Source organism: Lepidochelys kempii, chromosome 11, assembly GCF_965140265.1.
Source record: "Lepidochelys kempii isolate rLepKem1 chromosome 11, rLepKem1.hap2, whole genome shotgun sequence".
NCBI classification, from domain to species: domain Eukaryota; kingdom Metazoa; phylum Chordata; order Testudines; family Cheloniidae; genus Lepidochelys; species Lepidochelys kempii.
In genome coordinates, this window is record NC_133266.1 from 38,493,325 (window position 1) to 38,515,312 (window position 21,988).

The 21,988-nt window shown below is 40.6% G+C and overlaps 1 protein-coding gene across 5 annotated transcripts in view; it reads right to left on the minus strand.

The window, feature by feature from the left end:
- LRP2 (LDL receptor related protein 2) overlaps nucleotides 1-21,988 on the minus strand; it is a 181,170-nt gene that overhangs the window by 79,133 nt on the left and 80,049 nt on the right. For all 5 annotated transcript variants that reach the window (XM_073305750.1, XM_073305749.1, XM_073305752.1 and 2 more), the window contains exons 31-37: nucleotides 20,904-21,032; nucleotides 16,674-16,840; nucleotides 6,466-6,609; nucleotides 5,332-5,441; nucleotides 3,642-3,819; nucleotides 2,291-2,504; nucleotides 310-549 (exon numbers count right to left, since the gene is read on the minus strand). In XM_073305750.1, coding sequence (XP_073161851.1) covers nucleotides 310-549; nucleotides 2,291-2,504; nucleotides 3,642-3,819; nucleotides 5,332-5,441; nucleotides 6,466-6,609; nucleotides 16,674-16,840; nucleotides 20,904-21,032 — 1,182 coding nt within the window. The remainder of the gene's footprint in view (nucleotides 1-309; nucleotides 550-2,290; nucleotides 2,505-3,641; nucleotides 3,820-5,331; nucleotides 5,442-6,465; nucleotides 6,610-16,673; nucleotides 16,841-20,903; nucleotides 21,033-21,988) is intronic.

Here is a 21,988-nt window from a genome sequence, read left to right on the forward strand (position 1 = left end):
AATATTAAACTAATAAAGTCTGATTATTACAGTGTGCTAAAATTAAATTCACAAACTACATCTGCAAAAAGAGGTTGTCTTCTGAAAATGTAGGCCTTTATGTGGAGATCAGTATATGCCACTGAATTGTATACATTCCTTTCCTCCATGGCATGATGCCTAGGCAATATTATTATTCAGTATATTAGTCTCGTTGTTAAATACACCATATGTCAGATAGGCAATCCCCAGAGCATTACAAATCTTTAACAGAAAATGACAACATTAGCCATAAAGAGATTTTTCTCATCTACTACTATCTTCACATACCTCTTCCTGCCAACGGTACCATGGCTTCAGAGTGATCAGATGTCTCTAAGCTAAATCCTTTAATTGCGGACAGCATGGAAACAATTACAAAGGAACTGTATGGGGAACAAGTCCTGTTATCAGGATTTAGCTGGAAGCCAGTAGCACAGGCACAGGAAAATAGCCCACCAGGCACAGGCAGACAAAGCTGCTGACAAACTCCAATATTGTTACTGCAGCCATTCGAGGAACCAGCAGAATCTGTGTCGGAAACAAACAGATGCATGTAAAACCCCAACAGTGCAGCTGTTCATTATAAACTCTTGTTGTTCTAGAATAAAATGTGTACGTGCCACAAGCTTATCAGGAAAGTGACTAACAACAATAAGCAGCTAGCAACAGTAAGAATCTTAATAATTTTGAACTGTGGCAAATAAATAATAAAATAATTGTCCGGATTCCTCTCACCTAAGATGAAGAGATCTTCAGTAGAGCATATTTTTTCAGGATCAGATATGACTCTCATATAAATTTGAAGTAAACTAGCTAATAAAATTCCAGAATTAATTATTCAGTTAAAGTTACAGCTGTAAACTTACTATAAAAACAAATGCGACAGCAAAATCCTAACTAGATAACCGCACAACTAATTATTAGAGCTGGGAAATGCCTCAGATGATTGTCCTCAAATAAAAAAAACAAAATTTGCTTTGCAAGTATTCATACCCCTTTGTGTTCTACTCCTGAGAATATTCAAGCAAATGAGGTTATATCCAGGAATGTTCATAAAAACAGAGAATTTTACATGAATATTAGAACATCCAGCGAAACTGAATTTTTGAACTCAGAAATACACTTCCACAGAAACTTACTTCAATAAATTGTGCTCTTTCAGTCAGAAAAAAATGACACCATCATCTGACCAATGTTTCTTATGAAAATTAACCACATGGATGGCATTTCAATACCAAATAATCTAATAAAATGCTGAGATTTATTCACAGAAATTATTAGGTGAATAATTTTGAAAAAGGAACACACTAGAGAAAACTGAAAACTGCTCATGGACAATTTGCAAGTAGAAAAGGATGCTAAAATTCACAGCAAAATATTATTCACTGTGAATTAATCAACCAGTTCTACAAATTACTTGAGGACATTTGAGCACAGAAATGAATAAACTGACTAGCAATGAGCCCAATGTCAAAACTAGAGCATAACACCCTTGGACATTGTGTAAGTTAAGATCTCAACTATGCATGTGAGAAGGATCTCTACAATCAATCAGAACTCCCTTCTCTCCCAGAAAAAGTTAACACAGCCTGTGTTAGTATAGAGCAGTGAAAGTTAATGTACTTGAATTCCATACCGCACTACTAGAAATCATACTGAAATAAAAACTAACAAAAACAACCCTAAACTACATTCATACATTTTAAGGCCAGAAAGAACCATTATGATCGTCTCCTCTGAGCTCCAATAAATATTTTGAAACTCTTAAAATAGAGATACCTACATGAGAACTATAGAAATATTTGAAAATGCAATAACATTAATTTGTCTCAGAACTACAAATACATAATAGTATTAAAATGTTGTGTCGAAGACATATATAAATCCTACTGCGCATCCCATAAGTAAGTTCATGTTTTATCAACATATCATCAAAGCCGACAAGACTAAAATTAGCCCTACCCACTTAGTTTGGTTTCAAAGGAATGCTCTTGTAGAGCATTACTCTTGTATACTTCAGTAATCTGACTGAACAGAAATGAGCAGACAAATACTATAGAGCTGAGGAATGCGGCTATACACTTCTATGCACCTGCATGATGTGTAAAGATGCTCTCAGAAACCCAAACCACCACCTGACTAATTTATGGTTTGCCATGCCGTCTTGTTGGCAATTTAATAAAGTTTCAGATTCTTGTTTTGAGGATGGTAGATTTTTCAAAATTAAGGCTTCCTGACTCTGCCTCTCTAAATTGGAGCAAATACTCACTGTCTCTATAATACACTCGTAGGCACTTCAGTCTTGGAACATTGTCTCTCATCACCACTTTGTTCGCTCCAGTGGACTTATCAACCCGCTCAATGACCTCATAATCTCGATCAGTATAGTACAGAAAGGAATCATAGACAGCGATTCCCCATGGGTGAGACAGATGAAGAACCAGGGTCACACGATTTGTACCATCCACATTGCCTTTTTCAATCTAAGAGATCAGTTAGAATTTAATTAGAATTTTATACATGCTGATAAACTCTGTGAACAGAAATCTATGCATTTTCCTTGGGTTTGGGGCGAGAATTGGATTTTTTTTAGAACTATTCTTTTCTTTCCATTAAAATTTAACAAACTTGTCATTTTTCAAAACAGCTAATGGCAATCTAAAATAAAAGCCTCTTTGGAGAAAAGAAAAAAGTATAATTATATAAGAGCAAAGTTAATGTTAGTAAAAATATTATTCACTCCTATCTCATTAACACACACAAGTATTTTAATCTACTTTATTCTTTTTTTTAAGTGGGCACCACTACCTGCAGTGGTTCTCAAACTTTTGTACTGGTGACCCCTTTTACATAGCAAGCCTCTGTGTGCACCCCCCCTTAGAAATTAAAAACACTTTTGTACATATTTAACACCATTATAACTGTTGGAGGCAAAGCGGGGTTTAGCTCACGACCCCCTGAGGGGTGCCAATCCCCAGTTTAAAAACCCCTGTGCTAGAAGGATACACTCTGTTCAATAAAACCGGCAGAATGGAGTGAATAGTTCACACCTTTTCTCTCGCAAACTTTGATGTCATTCATGGAAAGCCTGTTCTAACTAATGCCCTCCTGGACCTCACAGGTACACCATGACAGTTATGAATCAGAAAGGTATGTTCCTGCTCACACTGAGAGATTCCTCTGGACTCTGCCTGACCCACAGCAGCATATATGAGCAGGATATAGGAGCCCTCGAGGGGTCAATTGTCCAGTAGTCAAAAATCACTATGGCTTTTTTAATGTTATGGAACGTGTGAGTGCACACTCTTCCACAGGGACACTGGATAAATAGTTTATTTGGTAAACAAGCCTACTGTGTTGTCCCCATACCTAACTGCTGTTTCGGTATCCATGGAGGGAGGGGCACGAAAGGCAGTTAGGCATTCAACTCTCATTGAAATTCAAAAAAGCAAGATTCATTCCAGTCCAGCAGCTACTGTATACTGTATGAATCCGTCATGTTTGGCCTGAAACTTTTAGTCACCTGATTAGTCTCAGTTAAACACGTGAACTATTTATACGAGTTACGGCTGCAGAAATGGGCACACAGACACTACAGCAACAGTATAAAAAATTCATACCACTCCCGTGCTTGTGACAGCCCAGTACAACTTCTGTTCCTTAATGTCAATGGTAATAAACTCTATATGGTCAAGGTTACCGGTGAAGAGGGTTTTTATATCTGAGCCATCCATGTTTGCACTGGCAATCTTTGCTGGGACCCCACTGTCAGTTCCCTGGTCTGTCCAATACAGTTTCCTGCAACAAATGTTATCGCAGCAATTACAGAAGCAGGTAAGACTCTAAGGTCCCAGTTCACCAAAGCATTTAAGAATATGCTTAAGTCTACTGTGCTACCCAGCAAAATACTTCAATATGTTCTGAGTAGGGATGGACCGCTGAATCAGGTCCAACATGTCTCACTTTATCGGAACATTGCCATGTTAAAGACAGTTTAAGAAAAAATATTTCCTTTCCTGAACCACTCACAACATCTTAAATTACTAAAACTCATCGAATTTTAAGAATCTAACGGAGCTAATTTCCATTTTGCAGAGGATTCTGAGATTTCAAAATTGGGCTTAGTTCTGATGAGGAATGAAAACCAAAAATGTCTAAGGCTATGTCTACACTGGCAACTGAATGACAAAACTTTTGTCTTTCAGAGGTGTTAAGCCCCCTCCCTCCCTCCCCCCCCCTCCGAAAGAAAAAGTTTTGTTGCAACAAGTGCCAGTGTGAACAGCGTGTTGTCAACAGGAGCACTCTCCTGCTTGTTGGTGGTGGAAGTTTTTTGTCGGCAGGAAAGCCAACAAACAGTGACTACACGGCGTGACTTTTAGCGGCACAGCTGTAGCAACATAGCCATGTCGCTAAAAGCTGTGTAGTGTAGACATAGCCTAAGTTCTTCACAACATGGAATTACCATTCTCTACCCAGTCTTACTAGGAGTCCCGGCTGCTAAGAGCAACAAGTCTGGGAGCTATGAAACCTGCCTAGATTCCTGCAAAATTTTCGTGAAATCAACACAGTCCTGCAGAACATGTCCATTTAGACAAATCAGCAAATTCTGATGAAAAAATGTTTGTCAAAAATTTTCCAGCCAGCCAGAATCTAATTTATTTTTAAATGTTTATGAGGGTTTTTTGTATTTTGCTAGGCTTGATCAGTTAAAAAAAAAAGAATAAACTTTTACCCAAAGACATTATCTTAATATTTATAATATGGATTAATATGGAGAGTTGCCATTTTGGATGGGGGAGGTAAAATCATGTTAACATCATGGTAGTTAATATGTGAGAGTTAACGTGTTTTCTAACATGATGTCTTTTCCCATTATAGACTAGGCCCCAGATAGTCATCCTTGTATCACTTTACACTGGATTGACATTTTGAATGTTTTCTTTGCAGTCAAAATGGCTTGAGATTTAATTTTTTAAATGAAAGCCATGCTCCAGAATTCAAGTTATGTGACAATTAAAAAATAATCTGCAACTATGCAACAATTTATGCATTCGTGTAATTGATCGTATTGTATATTAGGCTCTAGCTATTGTTATAAAAGATTAACTGATTCAACCCAAATATAATTTTAAAAAACAAACTCTATGTATGCCAATTTTATGCCTGCAACAAATTATCACCGCCACCTATCATACAAACCCTAAAAATTAGGAGAGAAATAAAATAATTCAGAAACTATTTACTATTTACAAGCTGATATAACTTAGAAAATAAAGTATAAGTAAAGAAAAAACTATTTTGGAAACTCACCCTCGTGCTGGATCAACAGCCAAACCAATTGGCACTCCAGCTCCAGTAGGGGTACCATCATTGGTAATCAGAGTTTTTCTGTACATTACTTCACCATGTAGCTTCAGTACCTACATAAATGTTTAACACAATTAGGGTATGCAATGTGGAATTGACAGTATAATTTCAAACTAAAACCTGGACAGCCTGAACCCACATAGGTCCAAGCTGAAGAAAAAGTTAACACAAGCACTATGAAGAAAAAGCACTGAGTTCTGTACTTCTCCAATGCATTCTCTCCTCTGACAAGTACTTCTCCAACAAACTTCCTGTGATACTTAATTTAGCTAGCATAACTGCAAATTATTCCTGCTCATAAAAATCACTAAAATCTTTACTAAACTGTTTCCATACTTCAGTATAACACTAGAGGTGTTAAGTGAGGTTCAGGTTGATTTTATGCTGCTTTACAAAATATTTCTTTTTAACCTGTTTAAAATTAGCTTCCTTTTAATTTAATCACATGCCCCCTTTTATTATACGGGGACAGAGAAATCCCTCATCATCCATTACATTAGATCCCTATTACTCCTCTCCTTTCCACCCTAAATAACCCTTGTCTTTTTATCCTTTAGCTACTTTCAAGTGGCTAGTCTCTGGGGAGCCACAACACACCAAACCATACCACAGCATCTGGGACCTGAACTTTCTTTCATTGCAGCCAGTGGCAAAACTCCCACTAATTTCAATAGGCATGGATTTGGAGCTTAGACTTTAATGCAGAAGTGTAATACAGCATTCCACTCTAGTGTTCTGAGGATTTATCAGCATCAAACAACATCGGAGAGCTTACTGATTTGAAGAAAAAATAGATCTGTGCACAGGTTAATGGATGCTCCTATGAAGTGTTGCTTTTAAAATCACATTGGCTACATACATATGTCCAGATTGGAGTTTGATTTATTTAGTTTGATTCTTTAGGCAACTAAATTTTCTAATTATTTTTTCTGCTTTTTATCCTTAATACTCAGTTTTAAAATAAAGCTGCTTTCAGGTGTATTTCCCAGAATGACTTGCTGCTTTGAAGCTGTATGTATGGCCTCTGAAAGAAAAATTCAGGCTTTCACCTTTAAATGGTATTTATCAAATAAGTACCTCAACTGACTGCGTGCCAGGGTTACTATAATACAAGTTTGCAGATATCCAGTCTAAAGCCAGGCCAATAGGAGCACCAATAACAGCTGCTGGAGCAAATACTGTCCTGTTAGTTCCATCTGACTTCACCCTGTGGATTTCACCCTTGTGGAAAAAAGATAAGAAAAGTGAGAAAATGTTGAGGGACATGTCACAAAGAAAATATCACATTTCTTCCTCTTCACAAGCACTTCCCTTACATGATACTAATTTGCTTAGGAAAAAGCATATCCAACACAGCTAGTAGAATGTATACGTATATGCGCAGTACACAAAAGAGGGGCAAAATTATTATTCTAAATAGTAAAAGCTACATTATATAAAGAAACATTACTACTCTCTATCCTGACTGGAGGATATAAAATTGTGCTGCATAGAACAGAAGGTTGGAGTTTATATCTTCCACAGTTATATATAATCATACTATAGTATGAACACTTTATTAGGAAAAACTCAAGGAAGGTCTGTGATAAACATCTTTGATACAGTTTAAACACAATAAAAGAAAATTAAGGTCTTTTCCCCAGTATAACTTTTTAAGATTTGTACTTTGAAAACAATTATAATGTCAAGAAACTTGACTAAGTTTATCCCAGTGATCCTACCCACTCTTGCTCCAGGAGTGTAAACCCTATGGAATCTCCAACACTAGTTGCTATCTTTCTGTAGATGACACTTAGGGCAAGTCTATAGTACAGTGCTACGTTTGCGCAGGTGCACTGATGCATAACTTCTCCGCCTTCAACAGAGTGCTACCTGTTTAAGCCAAAGGCTACAACTGTGTGGATACTGGGTCAAATTTACTGTTGTCATAAGCAGGCATAACTTCTCTGCCTTCAATGGAGTAGTACCTCCTTAAGCCAAGTGGCATATCTCCACAGTACTGCTATACAAATAATCCTCCCTCAAGTCACTATGTCTATGGCAAAGAGAAAAACAAGAAAGTGAGCCCAGTGAGGCTTACATCTTGCCAACTTCTCTGAGGAAGCTCATAGTAAGAAGGTGGTATGGAAGGGAGGGGTTCAGCTATTGTGACCTGCACTGGATGTGCCATGTTTGTCTTTCTTCCACAGGACAGAAGCGACTTTGTGTGTACAAAGTGCAAGCTGGTCTCCATACTGGAAGAGAAGATTGAAGGTCTGGAGCAACAGATAACGACCCTGCATTGCATACGAGAAACGGAGGATTTTCTGGACAAAAGTCAGGATATGCTTCTACGGGCACAAAGCTCTAAAGATTTAGAGCAGGTTGCACAGCGGAGCCAAGAGGCCAGTGAAGAAGCTTGGCAACATGTGACCTCCAGAAGAAGAAGGGGGAATGTCCGGGTTCCAGCAACGCGGACACAGGTAACTAACTGCTTTCATGTTCTCTCCACAGGTACCGTTGCGGAGAGTGGACCAGATGATACGTCTGGGGGGAGAAAGCAGAAGGAGACTCCGCTGGTTGGAAGGCATGAGATGCGCTGTCCTGAGGTGGGGGGTTCCACGACCACCACTCCCAAGAGAAGGAGGCGGGTGGTGGTGGTCGGGGACTCTCTCCTCCAGGGGACTGAGTCATCTATCTGCCGCCCTGACTGGGAAAACCGAGAAGTCTGCTGCTTGCCGGGGGCTAAGATTCGCGATGTGACGGAGAGACTGCCGAGACTCATCAAGCCCTCTGATCGCTACCCCTTCCTGCTTCTCCACGTGGGCACCAATGGTACTGCCAAGAATGACCTTGAGCGGATCACTGCAGACTACGTGGCTCTGGGAAGAAGGATAAAGGCGTTTGAGGCGCAGGTGATGTTCTCGTCCATCCTCCCCGTGGAAGGAAAAGGCCTGGGTAGGGACCGCCAAATAGTGGAAGTCAACGAATGGCTATGCAGGTGGTGTCGGAGAGAAGGCTTTGGATTCTTTGACCATGGGATGGTGTTCCATGAAGGAGGAGTGCTGGGCAGAGACGGGCTCCACCTTACGAAGAGAGGGAAGAGCATCTTTGCGAGCAGGCTAGCTAACCTAGTGAGGAGGGCTTTAAACTAGGTTCACCGGGGGAAGGAGACCAAAGCCCTGAGGTAAGTGGGAAAGCGGGATACCGGGAGGAAGCACAGGCAGGAATGTCTGTGAGGGGAGGGCTCCTGCCTCATACTGAGAATGAGGGGCGATCAGCAGGTTATCTCAAGTGCTTATATACGAATGCACAAAGCCTTGGAAACAAGCAGGGAGAACTGGAGGTCCTGGTGATGTCAAGGAATTATGACGTGATTGGAATAACAGAGACTTGGTGGGATAACTCACATGACTGGAGTACTGTCATGGATGGTTATAAACTGTTCAGGAAGGACAGGCAGGGCAGAAAAGGTGGGGGAGTACCACTGTATGTAAGGGAGCAGTATGACTGCTCAGAGCTCCGGTACGATACTGCAGAAAAACCTGAGTGTCTCTGGATTAAGTTTAGAAGTGTGAGCAACTGGAGTGATGTAGTGGTGGGAGTCTGCTATAGACCACCGGACCAGGGGGATGAGGTGGATGAGGCTTTCTTCCGGCAGCTCGCGGAAGCTACTAGATCACATGCCCTGGTTCTCATGGGTGACTTTAATTTTCCTGATATCTGCTGGGAGAGAAGTACAGCGGTGCATAGACAATCCAGGAAGTTTTTGGAAAGCGTAGGGGACAATTTCCTGGTGCAAGTGCTAGAGGAGCCAACTAGGGGGGGGAGCTTTGCTTGACCTGCTGCTCACAAACCGGGAAGAATTAGTAGGGGAAGCAAAAGTGGATGGGAATCTGGGAGGCAGTGACCATGAGTTGGTTGAGTTCAGGATCCTGACACAGGGAAGAAAGGTAAGCAGCAGGATACGGACCCTGGACTTCAGGAAAGCAGACTTCGACTCCCTCAGGGAACGGATGGGTAGGATCCCCTGGGGGACTAACATGAAGGGGAAAGGAGTCCAGGAGAGCTGGCTGTATTTCAAGGAATCCATGTTGAGGTTACAGGGACAAACCATCCCGATGTGTCGAAAGAATAGTAAATATGGCAGGCGACCAGCTTGGCTTAACGGTGAAATCCTAGCGGATCTTAAGCATAAAAAAGAAGCTTACAAGAAGTGGAAGGTTGGACATATGACCAGGAAAGAGTATAAAAATATTGCTCGGGCATGTAGGAATGAAATTAGGAGGTCCAAATCGCACCTGGAGCTGCAGCTAGCGAAAGATGTCAAGAGTAACAAGAAGGGTTTCTTCAGGTATGTTGGCAACAAGAAGAAAGCCAAGGAAAGTGTGGGCCCCTTAATGAATGAGGGAGGCAACCTAGTGATGGAGGATGTGGAAAAAGCTAATGTACTCAATGATTTTTTTGCCTCTGTCTTCACGAACAAGGTCAGTTCCCAGACTGCTATGCTGGGCATCACAACATGGGGAATAGATGGCCAGCCCTCTGTGGAGAAAGAGGCGGTTAGGGACTATTTAGAAAAACTGGACGTGCACAAGTCCATGGGGCCGGATGAGTTGCATCCGAGAGTGCTAAAGGAACTGGCGGCTGTGATTGCAGAGCCATTGGCCATTATCTTTGAAAACTCGTGGCGAACGGGGGAAGTCCCGGATGACTGGAAAAAGGCTAATGTAGTGCCAATCTTTAAAAAAGGGAAGAAGGAGGATCCTGGGAACTAAAGACCAGTCAGCCTCACTTCAGTCCCCGGAAAAATCATGGAGCAGGTCCTCAAAGAATCAATCCTGAAGCACTTACATGAGAGGAAAGTGATCAGGAACAGTCAGCATGGATTCACCAAGGGAAGGTCATGCCTGACTAATCTAATCGCCTTCTATGATGAGATTACTGGTTCTGTGGATGAAGGGAAAGCAGTGGATGTATTGTATCTTGACTTTAGCAAAGCTTTTGACACGGTCTCCCACGGTATTCTTGTCAGCAAGTTAAGGAAGTATGGGCTGGATGAATGCACCATAAGGTGGGTAGAAAGTTGGCTAGATTGTCGGGCTCAACGGGTAGTGATCAATGGCTCCATGTCTAGTTGGCAGTCGGTGTCAAGTGGAGTGCCCCAGGGGTCGGTCCTGGGGCCGGTTTTGTTCAATATCTTCATAAATGATCTGGAGGATGGTGTGGATTGCACTCTCAGCAAATTTGCGGATGATACTAAACTGGGAGGAGTGGTAGATACGCTGGAGGGCAGGGATAGGATACAGAGGGACCTAGACAAATTGGAGGATTGGGCCAAAAGAAATCTGATGAGGTTCAATAAGGATAAGTGCAGGGTCCTGCACTTAGGACGGAAGAACCCAATGCCCAGCTACAGACTAGGGACCGAATGGCTAGGCAGCAGTTCTGCGGAAAAGGACCTAGGGGTGACAGTGGACGAGAAGCTGGATATGAGTTAGCAGTGTGCCCTTGTTGCCAAGAAGGCCAATGGCATTTTGGGATGTATAAGTAGGGGCATAGCGAGCAGATCGAGGGACGTGATCGTCCCCCTCTATTCGACATTGGTGAGGCCTCATCTGGAGTACTGTGTCCAGTTTTGGGCCCCACACTACAAGAAGGATGTGGATAAATTGGAGAGAGTCCAGCGAAGGGCAACAAAAATGATTAGGGGTCTGGAACACATGAGTTATGAGGAGAGGCTGAGGGAACTGGGATTGTTTAGTCTGCAGAAGAGAAGAATGAGGGGGGATTTGATAGCTGCTTTCAACTACTTGAGAGGTAGTTCCAGAGAGGATGGTTCTAGACTATTCTCAGTGGTGGAAGAGGACAGGACAAGGAGTAATGGTCTCAAGTTGCAGTGTGGGAGGTTCAGGTTGGATATTAGGAAAACTTTTTCACTAGGAGGGTGGTGAAACACTGGAATGCGTTGCCTAGGGAGGTGGTGGAATCTCCTTCCTTAGAAGTTTTTAAGGTCAGGCTTGACAAAGCCCTGGCTGGGATGATTTAATTGGGTATAGGTCCTGCTTTTGAGCAGGGGGTTGGACTAGATGACCTCCTGAGGTCCCTTCCAACCCTGATATTCTATGATTCTATGATTCTATGATTCTAAAGAATATTATTTTTCGTACTGTTTTCTAGTTTCATTTTTCACCTTGAAAACACTAGACTTCTATGACAAAATGTTGGCTTCCTATAGATTACCTCATCTGCTTACTTGATGCTCCAGGAAAGGATCTACATTTTAAACAGAACAATAATTTAATTTCTTTTTTATTGTTCGCAAGACTTTGTATTGCACATTCTTGGAAAAATGTGTCTTCTCCTGTGGAATTGTGATATAGTGAAATATGGACTGTCCTTCAATGGAAAAGCTTGCACACCCAAGTACGTACACAAGAGAAGAGCCAAAAAGAGGACAGGTATTTAGAAATTCGATCACCCTTTTTACCACACTCAGAGAAGGAAGGCTCACAAGCCAGGAAGCCATAATCTTTAGCCAGGTTCTTTGAATATTAACCAGACGCTGTATAAGTAAAAAGTAACTACAATGTCATATGTTAACATTTTATTGTAACTTCACCTTAATAAAAAAACAAAACACAAGTCTTCAAGAGCCTGGTAGATGCTTATTATATATGTATTCACTGATCCAACTAAAGTTACCCAGGCACCTCACAGACATATAATAAGACAGGTAACTGTTATGAAGTGTTTACAGTCTAAGGCATGCGGCTCTTCAGAAGTTAATATGTGGCTCCTTGTATGGGCACCAACTCCGGGGCTGGAGCTACAGGCGCCAACTTTCCAGTGTGCTGGGGGGTGCTCACTGCTCAACCCTTGGCTCTGCCACAGGCCCTGCCCCCAGTCCACCCCTTCCCGCTCACCTCTTCTGAGCCTGCCGTGCCCTCACTCCTCCCTCCAGACCCTCCTGCACGCCACAAAACAGCTGATTGGGAGGTGTGGGGAGGGAGGGGGAGGTGCTGATCAGTGGGGCTGCTGGTGGGCAGGAGGCGCTGAGGGGGGGAGCTGATGGGGGGCTGCTGACATATTACTGTGGCTCTTTGGCAATGTACATTGGTAAATTCTGGCTCCTTCTCAGGCTCAGGTTGGCCACCCCTGGTCTAAGGAATGGAAGGTAAACACATAGGGAATAAGTAGTGTGAATGGGAGTCAAGGGTTATAAGCAGAGGATAGTGAGAATGCTGTGACTGTGCTGCACCTACCTTGCTGGTGTGTTGAGTGGGTGTGGAGGGGTGGGGGGATTCTTTGTTTGTTTTTGTTACTTTTAATTATTTTATTCAAAAATTGTAATTAAGGGGGATGGGTTGTGTGTAGACGAACAAGCAGAAGCTGGGGCACAGGAAGGGTCAGGAAGAAAATGGAAAAGGAATAGAACTGGGTGCAGGTAGACTGCAAGCTTTGCCTTCACGAGGAAAATCGGGGTGTGTGTTTTTGTACCATTGCTACCCGCATTTTAAGTACTAGTGTAGATGAGGCTCAAGCATTTTTACCATTGTGTCTTCCAGTCCTGAGTAAATTAGGACCCGGGTAGTTCTCCATCCATGTAGGTCCATCAGCAAAGACTGTAGTGAAGGCAGGACTCGGGTATTTTTCCACCATGTCGTCTAACCTTTCTACAAGCAGAGTTGGACAACAAAGTGGGAATTACCTAAGCTCTGTCTGTACTACAGCCTCAACTGTTGCCGCCATGGAGGGAGAATTATAGCTACAAAGTATGCTAACGTAGGCAAAGCCCAAGGGACAGAACCAAAATGGAGTGATAAGGAAGAATCATAGAATCATAGAATATCAGGGTTGGAAGGGACCCCAGAAGGTCATCTAGTCCAACCCCCTGCTCAAAGCAGGACCAATTCCCAGATAAAGAGTGGTGGTGTAAGCAAGGAACATAAGGGAAATGTAGGCAATTTGCTAACACATTTAGATCTGAGAGAAGTGCATATTGTAGAGAAGAGTCCATGATCAAAAGACTCTGTATGTGCACCCTGGGTGCCTCAGTCCTGTCAGGACTGACAATGGCAACTACCAATAGCAATGGGGACTGCCCAGCAGGCCCACCTGGAGGTCAGGGATCTGGATTGGGGCAATAGTCCCATAATCACCCTGAGTCCCTTTGCCCAGCTGGGGCTGCAGACTCCAAATGAAATATAGTATTTGCAGAACTCAGCCTGCAGCTGCACCTGGAATTTCAGCTGCCACTTATGTGAATTGATACATCAGCCTGCAGCCTTCAGGTGAATTATTAGACTTTTGGTAAATTTCAGCTGTAGCTTCCAGCTGAGATCTGGCAATGATCTTTTTTAAACAGCAGCTAGGATCAAATTAGACTCTTGAACTCAGTACTGTTTCTCTACTGAAAAAACAGTTTAAATAAATACATTTATTTTACAATTCTTGGCAATTAGGAACTATGATGATGGGCAAACACAAATCCATTGTTTGATGACTGAGAATGTTTCAAAAGAAATTATTTTACGTCTTTTTTGACCTAAAAATGGATAACTAAATTTTAAAAATTTTCTGACATTTGAAGATAAAACACAATTTTTTTATAGAAGCAATAATACACTTCCAGAAGTGCAGTGCTGGATACAAACATTTCTCAAATAGTTGTGAATACATGAGCACTAACAGGTATCTCACACATGCAGGCACCCAGGATAACACACACCCACACATGCACGCGCACGCGCACACGCACACACACACCCACACCTTGCCATGCATTGCTGCATCTGATAAAATATATATTTTTCCTTTTGACCCAAGCTGCCAAACTTGGACCCAAATCCAACAAGAATTATACACATGTTTAACTATACATAGTGTGGGCTATATCCTTTGCTGGGCCCAGCTGTCATAGCGCCATTTACTTTATTTCAGCTACGACAATCTATACAGGTTGCAGATCCGGTTCACGGTGGGTAAAGTTAAGCACATGCCTAAGCCACGGCAGAATGAGGCCCTTAGTTCCCCATGCTCCCAGGAAACTGCCTAGCTTGAAAAATTCACATCAGAGGGTCTGGTCATACAGCTCTGTGAAACTACCAACATTATGTTTGAAACCTGAGATCTTTGTGAACAACAGAGAATTTGAAACTTTGATGCATAATGAACTTTCGTAAAAGGAGGGGCAACAAACAAAGTTTACTGAACGTGTACCAAACAATATTTTGTCAATTCATCAGCAAAACAATTTTTTTCACCATAAAGAATTAAAGTATTAGAAAACTTACTTTGTAGTGATTGAGCTCTTTCAGCCTATTTAGCTTAACAAAGAGAAGGTTAAGGGGTGACTTGATTACAGTCTCTAAATGGAGAACAAACACCTAATAATGGGCTCTTCAGTCTAGCAGAGAAAAGTATAACACAAGCTAATGGCTGGAAGTGGAAGCTAGACAAATTCAGACTAGAAATAAGGTGCAAATTCATAATGATGAGAGTAATTAAACATGGAAACAATTTACCAAGGGTCATAGTGATTCTCCATCACTGACCATTTTTAAATCAAAACTAGGTGTTTTTCTAAAAGATCTGCTCTATGAATTATTTAAGGGAAGTTCTATGGCCTGTGTTACAAAGGAGGTCAGACTAGATGATCGCAATGGTCCCTTCTGGCATTGGAATCTATGGATCTATTACATAGCTGCTATTTTTTTTAGAGCTCAGTAAATTATTCAAAATGAATTATTTATTTAACTAAGGTAGCCACTTTTTTCCTCCCAGAATATCTGTGAGGCGATAACTACTTTCTCATATTTATTATGGGCTTGATTCTGCAAGGTATTGAAGGATTCTGCATATGCCATAATGTAAGCACATGAGTAGTTCCATTAATGTCAAAGAGACTACTCAGATGCTTAAAGTTAAGTACATGCTTATGGGCTTTGTTGCATTGGAACCAGGGTGTGCAGCACCTTGCAGGATCAAGCCCTATTGGAATTTATTTGATTAACATCTATTTGATTTTTATTTTATTTAATGCCTTCATTGTGAACATTAGACATTCCAGCTGTGTAGCTTACGTGTGATTCGGCAGGTAAATCACACAGTATTTTTTCTGTTCCCTGACCGAATTAAAGTACTTCTGCCACAGAAACATGAGCATGTAAATTTAAAATGAGGTTCTGATCCTGCAAACACTGATGTATGTGTTTAAACAAGCAAAATAATCTTTGCAGAATCAGGGCTTTGATTTCCATGAATACTTGCTCATGAAACTTTGAAAATCACCTTTTGCTACTATTTTTGCTAGTAAAACTTGATTGCTTGAAAGTTCATTAAAAAAAATGGGGACATATACATAGCTGAATCAAATTAATTACGGAATTAAATACATATCTACAGGGGAAACTTGCATTACTAGCCCTATTTTTAGTTTCTTTCCTCCAAAACACGTTTTTTTTTTATTTTTGAAGAAACCTGCAAAAAAACCAAGGCAAAAAATAATGAAAGAAGAAATTTTCACCACTTTCACTTGCAGGGCGAAGTTTAAGGAAATCCCTACATGGATGGAAGGTAAGAAGCTGACATGAATAACCTGCTGTACAGCACAACTCATGAGAACTACTTGGTTGACACCACACTTCTCCTGGACTTAGCAGAGCAAGAAATTAAAAAAGGAGTTTCCCTGGCCTAACTTGCTTGCTGCTGAATCAGCACACTACTTGCTAAGTCCATTTCAGTGGCTTCCACAGACTTTTAAATAAGCTTCCACACTGCAAAAGCTGGGAAATATTTTATGTTGACCTTAGAGAACAAGCCCTTTTATTAGCTCAGCAGGAGCAGTCATTAAAGGGGCACCATCAACTTCAAATGTAGTCAGTTTTTCAAAATCAGGTAAAACTAGTTTCAGAGTATTATACCTCCCCAGAGCCCCCTGCAAATTGTTGAAATCACATTCCCCCCTGCCTTTTTTTACATATTTTTCTGTACTGACAAGCTATAGGCCCAACCCTTGAAACATTCACACACATGAATAACTTTACTCTAATGAGTAATCCCATAGGTAAAATTACTCCTGTGTTTGTAGGATTGACCCCTAACTGAATATACAGAAGAAACCAAGAAACTGACTAATAAACAAAATGGAAAAACTATAAAGAAATATTTTCTTTCATTTCTTTGAGTTATTGTAATGTAAATATTATCTATAATATTAGTATGTTAAAAAATTAGACAGAAGTATCATTTTTAAGTGGGTGTTGTCCCTTTAGTGCACATTTCATACATAAGTATTAACTTACTGGATTTTCAACCCAATAGATCATCTGTTCCGAATCGTCAAAGTCAACATCAACACCATTCTGGACACCTGCTATTGGAACCATGGCATCATTGCTCTTCTCCGCAGGGTTAAGAGAAATCCCATAAATGATATTATCTCTTACAGCAATAAGGAAGGGATGTTCAACTGTGAAAACAACATAACAGCAATCGGAATTATATTCCTATATAGTTCAGTCAGTAAAGGAAATGAGATGCTATGGGATGGTATTTGCTAACTTTGTGCCAGAATTTGTGAGCACATACAGTAAGCTTTTCAAAAATGAGTATTAGTTATAACCCTAAAATGACATTTAAGCCCTGAAATCAATGACCTGGTTTTCAAAAGGGCTGAGAACTTAGCAGCTACCACTGAAGTTAGTGAAACTAGTCACATGAGTAAAGTTACTCAAGTGTAATTGTTTGCAAGATACTATAATATAGGTCTAATTCAGTAAAATACCTATATGCAGTATTTTCAATATGCCTAAGTGATTTAGGAGCACAAGCCCCACTGAAATTCAATAAAATGTGTGCTCCTAAGTCATCTAGGCACTACTGAAAGACCCTTAAGCATATGCTTGATTTTAAGCATGTGCTTAAGTTCCATTGAAGTAATTAGATCAGTAGTTTAAAGATAAGCCAAAGTGCTTTGCTGAATTAATATAAGACCATAACAAAGAAAACTTGAAAAATTATTGCTCTGATAAGCAAAGCCAGCTTTAGTCATTAATCATTCAATTCTATTAATTGAACAAATAATAAAGGGTAAGATTGTCACTTGCCCTAATGCAGGTGCAGAGGCGAGTAAGAGGGCATGAGCCAACACATAATCTCTGCCATCCTTCTCATCCGTCTGGGAACATGGGAAAGAGCAGGTTCAGCGGGACTGCTGCTCGAGGCCCTTGCCAATCGCCATGAACAAATAGGCAGGGAATGAGTAGAGAGTGGTGAGGAGTGAGAGCAATGCATCAGCTCGCACAGCTGAGCCAGTACTAGTGGAAAAGTAAACTGCACCATGTGAAGGGCAGCAGTAACTTACGTCACCTCCGGGAGCACAGTGGAACCAGGGAAGGAATTGTGACACTCTAAGGCAGCGGTTCTCAAACTGTGGGTCGGGACCCCAAGGTGGGTTGTGTCCCTATTTTAATGGAGTCACCAGGGCTGGCTTAGACATGCTGGGGCCCAGGGCTGAAGCCCGAGTCCCACTGCCCAGGGCCAGGGCTGAAGTTTGAGGGCTTCAGCCCTGGGCTGCAGGGGACTCAGGTTACAGGCCCCCTGCCTGGGGCTGAAGCCCTTGGGCTTGGGCTTTGCCCCCACCTCGGGGTGGCAAGGCTCAGGTGGGCTCAGGCTTCGGTCCCCCCTCCTGAGGTCATGTAGTAATTTTTGTTGTCAGAAGGGGGTGACAGTGCGATGAAGTTTGAGAACCCTTGCTCTAAGGGGTTGTTTACCCTGGGGATTTTTTGCATTGGTTTAGAGCTGCAGTGCATTTACAGCAGGGTTTTGTGTGCAGCTGCACTCGTGCAAAAATACCCCAGGGCAAACAAGGCCTCAGAGTCACAATTCCCTGCCAGGGAGGTTCCTCATTAAGCACAGCTACATGCTGGCCCTTACACAGATGTTAAGTGTCGACCTAGCCTAAAAGGAGGTCACATGGGAAGTGCCTGAGATGCACATTTATATTATACCCAATAACCTACTTATAAGTTCATTACATACCCATGGAATATTAAAAGCAAGGAGTTTGGTTGGGTTTTTTTTTTTTATTAATTCACAACTATGAATATGTAAAGCCTGATTCTGTGCTCTGGAGTAACTTCATTGTAGCTCATGGAGTCACATGAGCATAAAATCAGTGAAGCTGAATCAGGTCCATAAAATATATCCTTCATATAGCTATTACTTTTAATATACATTTACATAATTAAGTTGTATTTTATATAAAATTAATGTCTTATTCCATTTCAATTAAATGTTTGAGACACTAAATTTACTTTGTTAGCATAATATTTTACATTTCAGTGTTACGACTACATTTTTTTTTTAGACTCACCGAGGAAAATGGTAACATCACTAACACTCATGTCACACAAAGTTTTAAAAATAGAATTACTACAAAACCTAACCTTGAGATCAAAATTACCAAAGCCATTTTATAAAGCAAGAAAATGTGCAATCTGGGAATTAACACTTTTCCATCAACATAAGGTTAGTAATATTAGATATGCCAATTACCTATGCAGAGTTCCCCAATATCACTCTGTTGGAAAGACCACTATGCAGCCAAAATGTGCGTAAGTCAGTTTAATCTTTCTGCTGAAAGTTTGTGCTGGCAAGCTAAACTAAACAATGTCAGCAAGGATTACAATCATAATAAATCTCTGAAGAAGAATGGCAAATGCCTATTCTTTTGTAATCATTAGCGATAATTAAAATCGTTCACCATGAAAAGAATCAGCAGTGTTGTATAATACCCTTTGCTGATAAGTTCTGACCTGTAGTAAATCTAATGCATACATAAAATCTGCTGTGTTCTATATGCTGTTTTTTCAATGTATAATAGCAATTTTAACTAAACAGAATAAAGAAGCCTACACAGATTAAAATTGTCTGAAGTTGTATTCAGTTTCTTCACTCATACAGAAATTTCTACAGATCCCTTTTTGTTGCACAATTCTATGTATTGCACAGCTATGGAATTTAGAAAAAGGTCACAATGGTAAATAAATGGATTTAGGAAGTGTCACAGTATGCCCTGGTTTATGGTCTAGGAAGAAAGAACAAGACTTTCCAAATATTTTGACCCGTTGGCTAGATACAGTGGCATAAAAGATCCTGCAAACACTTGCAAACGTGCATAACATTTCTCATGTGCATGCTTGCTTGACCACAGGTGTAATCTATCTCTTTCATGGTACTCTCTCTAAGCCCATCCCTACACCCTCTTACTCTAGAGTATAGTGAATACTTCCATGAGTAGCGCCCTTCTCTCCAGATTGTAAAAACAAATGTGTGGTGCACATACACTTAAAACACTTTATTTAGTTTATTGTTTCTTATAGTAAGGGGAAATCGATATGGCTCTTTGAAGAATACACTGCTTAAGAATCTATTTTGGGGTGGGGGGAGAAGCACCATTGATTTTCCCTTGAAAACTCAGAGAGTTAGGAGGTGTCTGCTGAATTAGTCAGAGAACCCCACTCTCTGCTTAACCCAGAAGCATTTCCACCCTAAATTTCACGTGCTCTGGAGCTTCCCCTTGAGAAACACACCAAAGGACTTTGCACATCTCCAGAGCTAAGTGAACAATTCACAGCAAATGCTTTCTTTGACTAATTTAGTCTCTTTTTCTGGTCATGAATTCCCTCCAAGCAATTTATGATTTTCTTGAATTTTTAGAAAATTACTTTGCTGAATGACTTCTGCAAACAATCCTTGGTCTGCAGATTGGTCCAGGGCAAATCAGTGTAATTATCTTATATCTGAAATTCGAGTTGGGTAGGTTAGTTTTGATTATCCCATATCACGTGTATTTGTAATACTAGTTTGTGCCTCTAGAGGTCCTGAACTTCATACTCAGAATTTTTAGCCAAGGAACAGTAGAGTGCATGTTGCAACAGTTTCGGTTGTTCTCCCTAATTCATCTCTTGCCAACCTCGGCAATTAGGCATTATTAGTTACACACTAATATATATAACATGTATTACATACAACATAATACATACAGCATGATATTCCTTTGGTTCTCTGATTGGATTACTACAAGTCTTAGAATGAGGTGTCTAGTCTGAATAGTTAAAAAAAAGTTCAACGTTCTGTTAATATTCTCTAATATTTACTAAAAATTAACTCTTTTCACTAGTATTTCTGTCAAAAACACCCAATGTGCTGAATGTTTTTTAAAATATCTGGCTCCTTTGTAGGTGCCTAAATGGGAGCTGAGTGCTTTCAAAAATCTGCCCCCAGAGATTGTGAGTGCTGAGCATTTGAAAATCTGGCCCAGAGCTCTTGCAAAAATTTGGCCCCAAGTCTTCAAGAAAAAGTACATTCCATGCGAACTGCCTAAAACTATGTAGGATACATTTTCCACAAATAGCAGTCCACCATTTTGTGTGGTACATCCTGCCCTGGCAGAGGAATGGACAATGATCTAAAAGTTTTTTTTCTTTGCTTGTTTTATTTTTTTGCATCTCTGGCTATTATGGTCTTACCTCTCATGCAGTTCACATTATCAGGAGAAAGTGTCCATCCTGAAGGGCAGGCACAAGAATAAAACCGTGGCCCTGATGAAGAAAGCAAGCACAGGTGGCTACAGGAAGATGATGCACAAGAATTGATACCTGAGATTAAAAAGAAAGCACTGGTAAATATACAATAGGTCATGAAGTTCTGTATGCATACACTCTGAGCCAATGTCTATTTAGGTCCTAATCCTATAAAAGTTAAAACTGTTAGACTGGGTCCACTACATTACTTTACTTGTATTTCTTTAAATGCAGGGACTACATTTTCTGGAACCAGGAACGCACTAAGACACTGTAACACTGAATAATCTTCCCACGCCGTTTGTTAAAACAACAGTGCTGTTGACATAACACCCATTTCATTTCATTTGTATAATGCAGAACATTGGAGTCCATCTGCAATGTCTGATGTCCCTGCATGGCAAGGGCTTCAGAATTCCCAGTCCATGATCATGCTAACCTTATCATTAATGGCAAATGTAGGGGGTTTTAAATTAATTCTCAAGGCTGGGATTTTAAAAGCAGTGCTCAAATCCCATTCAATTTTAGTGGGAGTTGATTGCCTAACTCCATGGATCTCTTTGAAAATCCCAGACTAAATTTTTAAAATGCAAATTACAGAGAGAACATGGTCTCTCTGATCACCACAGATCTACTTATTGCATTTCCAAGTTAGATTGCTTTGTTTAATCCCACACACTTGCCACTAAAGAGGAGTTCTCATGAAGAGTGATCTTTACATAGTGAAATCATGTTTTGAAGCTACCCCTAACAATTAGCAGGAGGCTAATCTAGCTACTCTGAGAGGCCTAGAAACTCAAGGATAAAATGTCATCATTTCTAATTTAAAACCTCTGAAAATTAAAGAGATTAACAAAACAGCAGTAAGACAGCAGCATAAAACCAGAACTCAAGATAGAGAAGAATAATACAGTAGATTAATATAAGAACATAAGAACAACCATATTGGGTTAGGCCAATAGTCCATCTACCTCAGTATTCTGTCTTCTGACAGTGGCCAATGCCAGATGCTTCAGGGGAATGAACAGAAT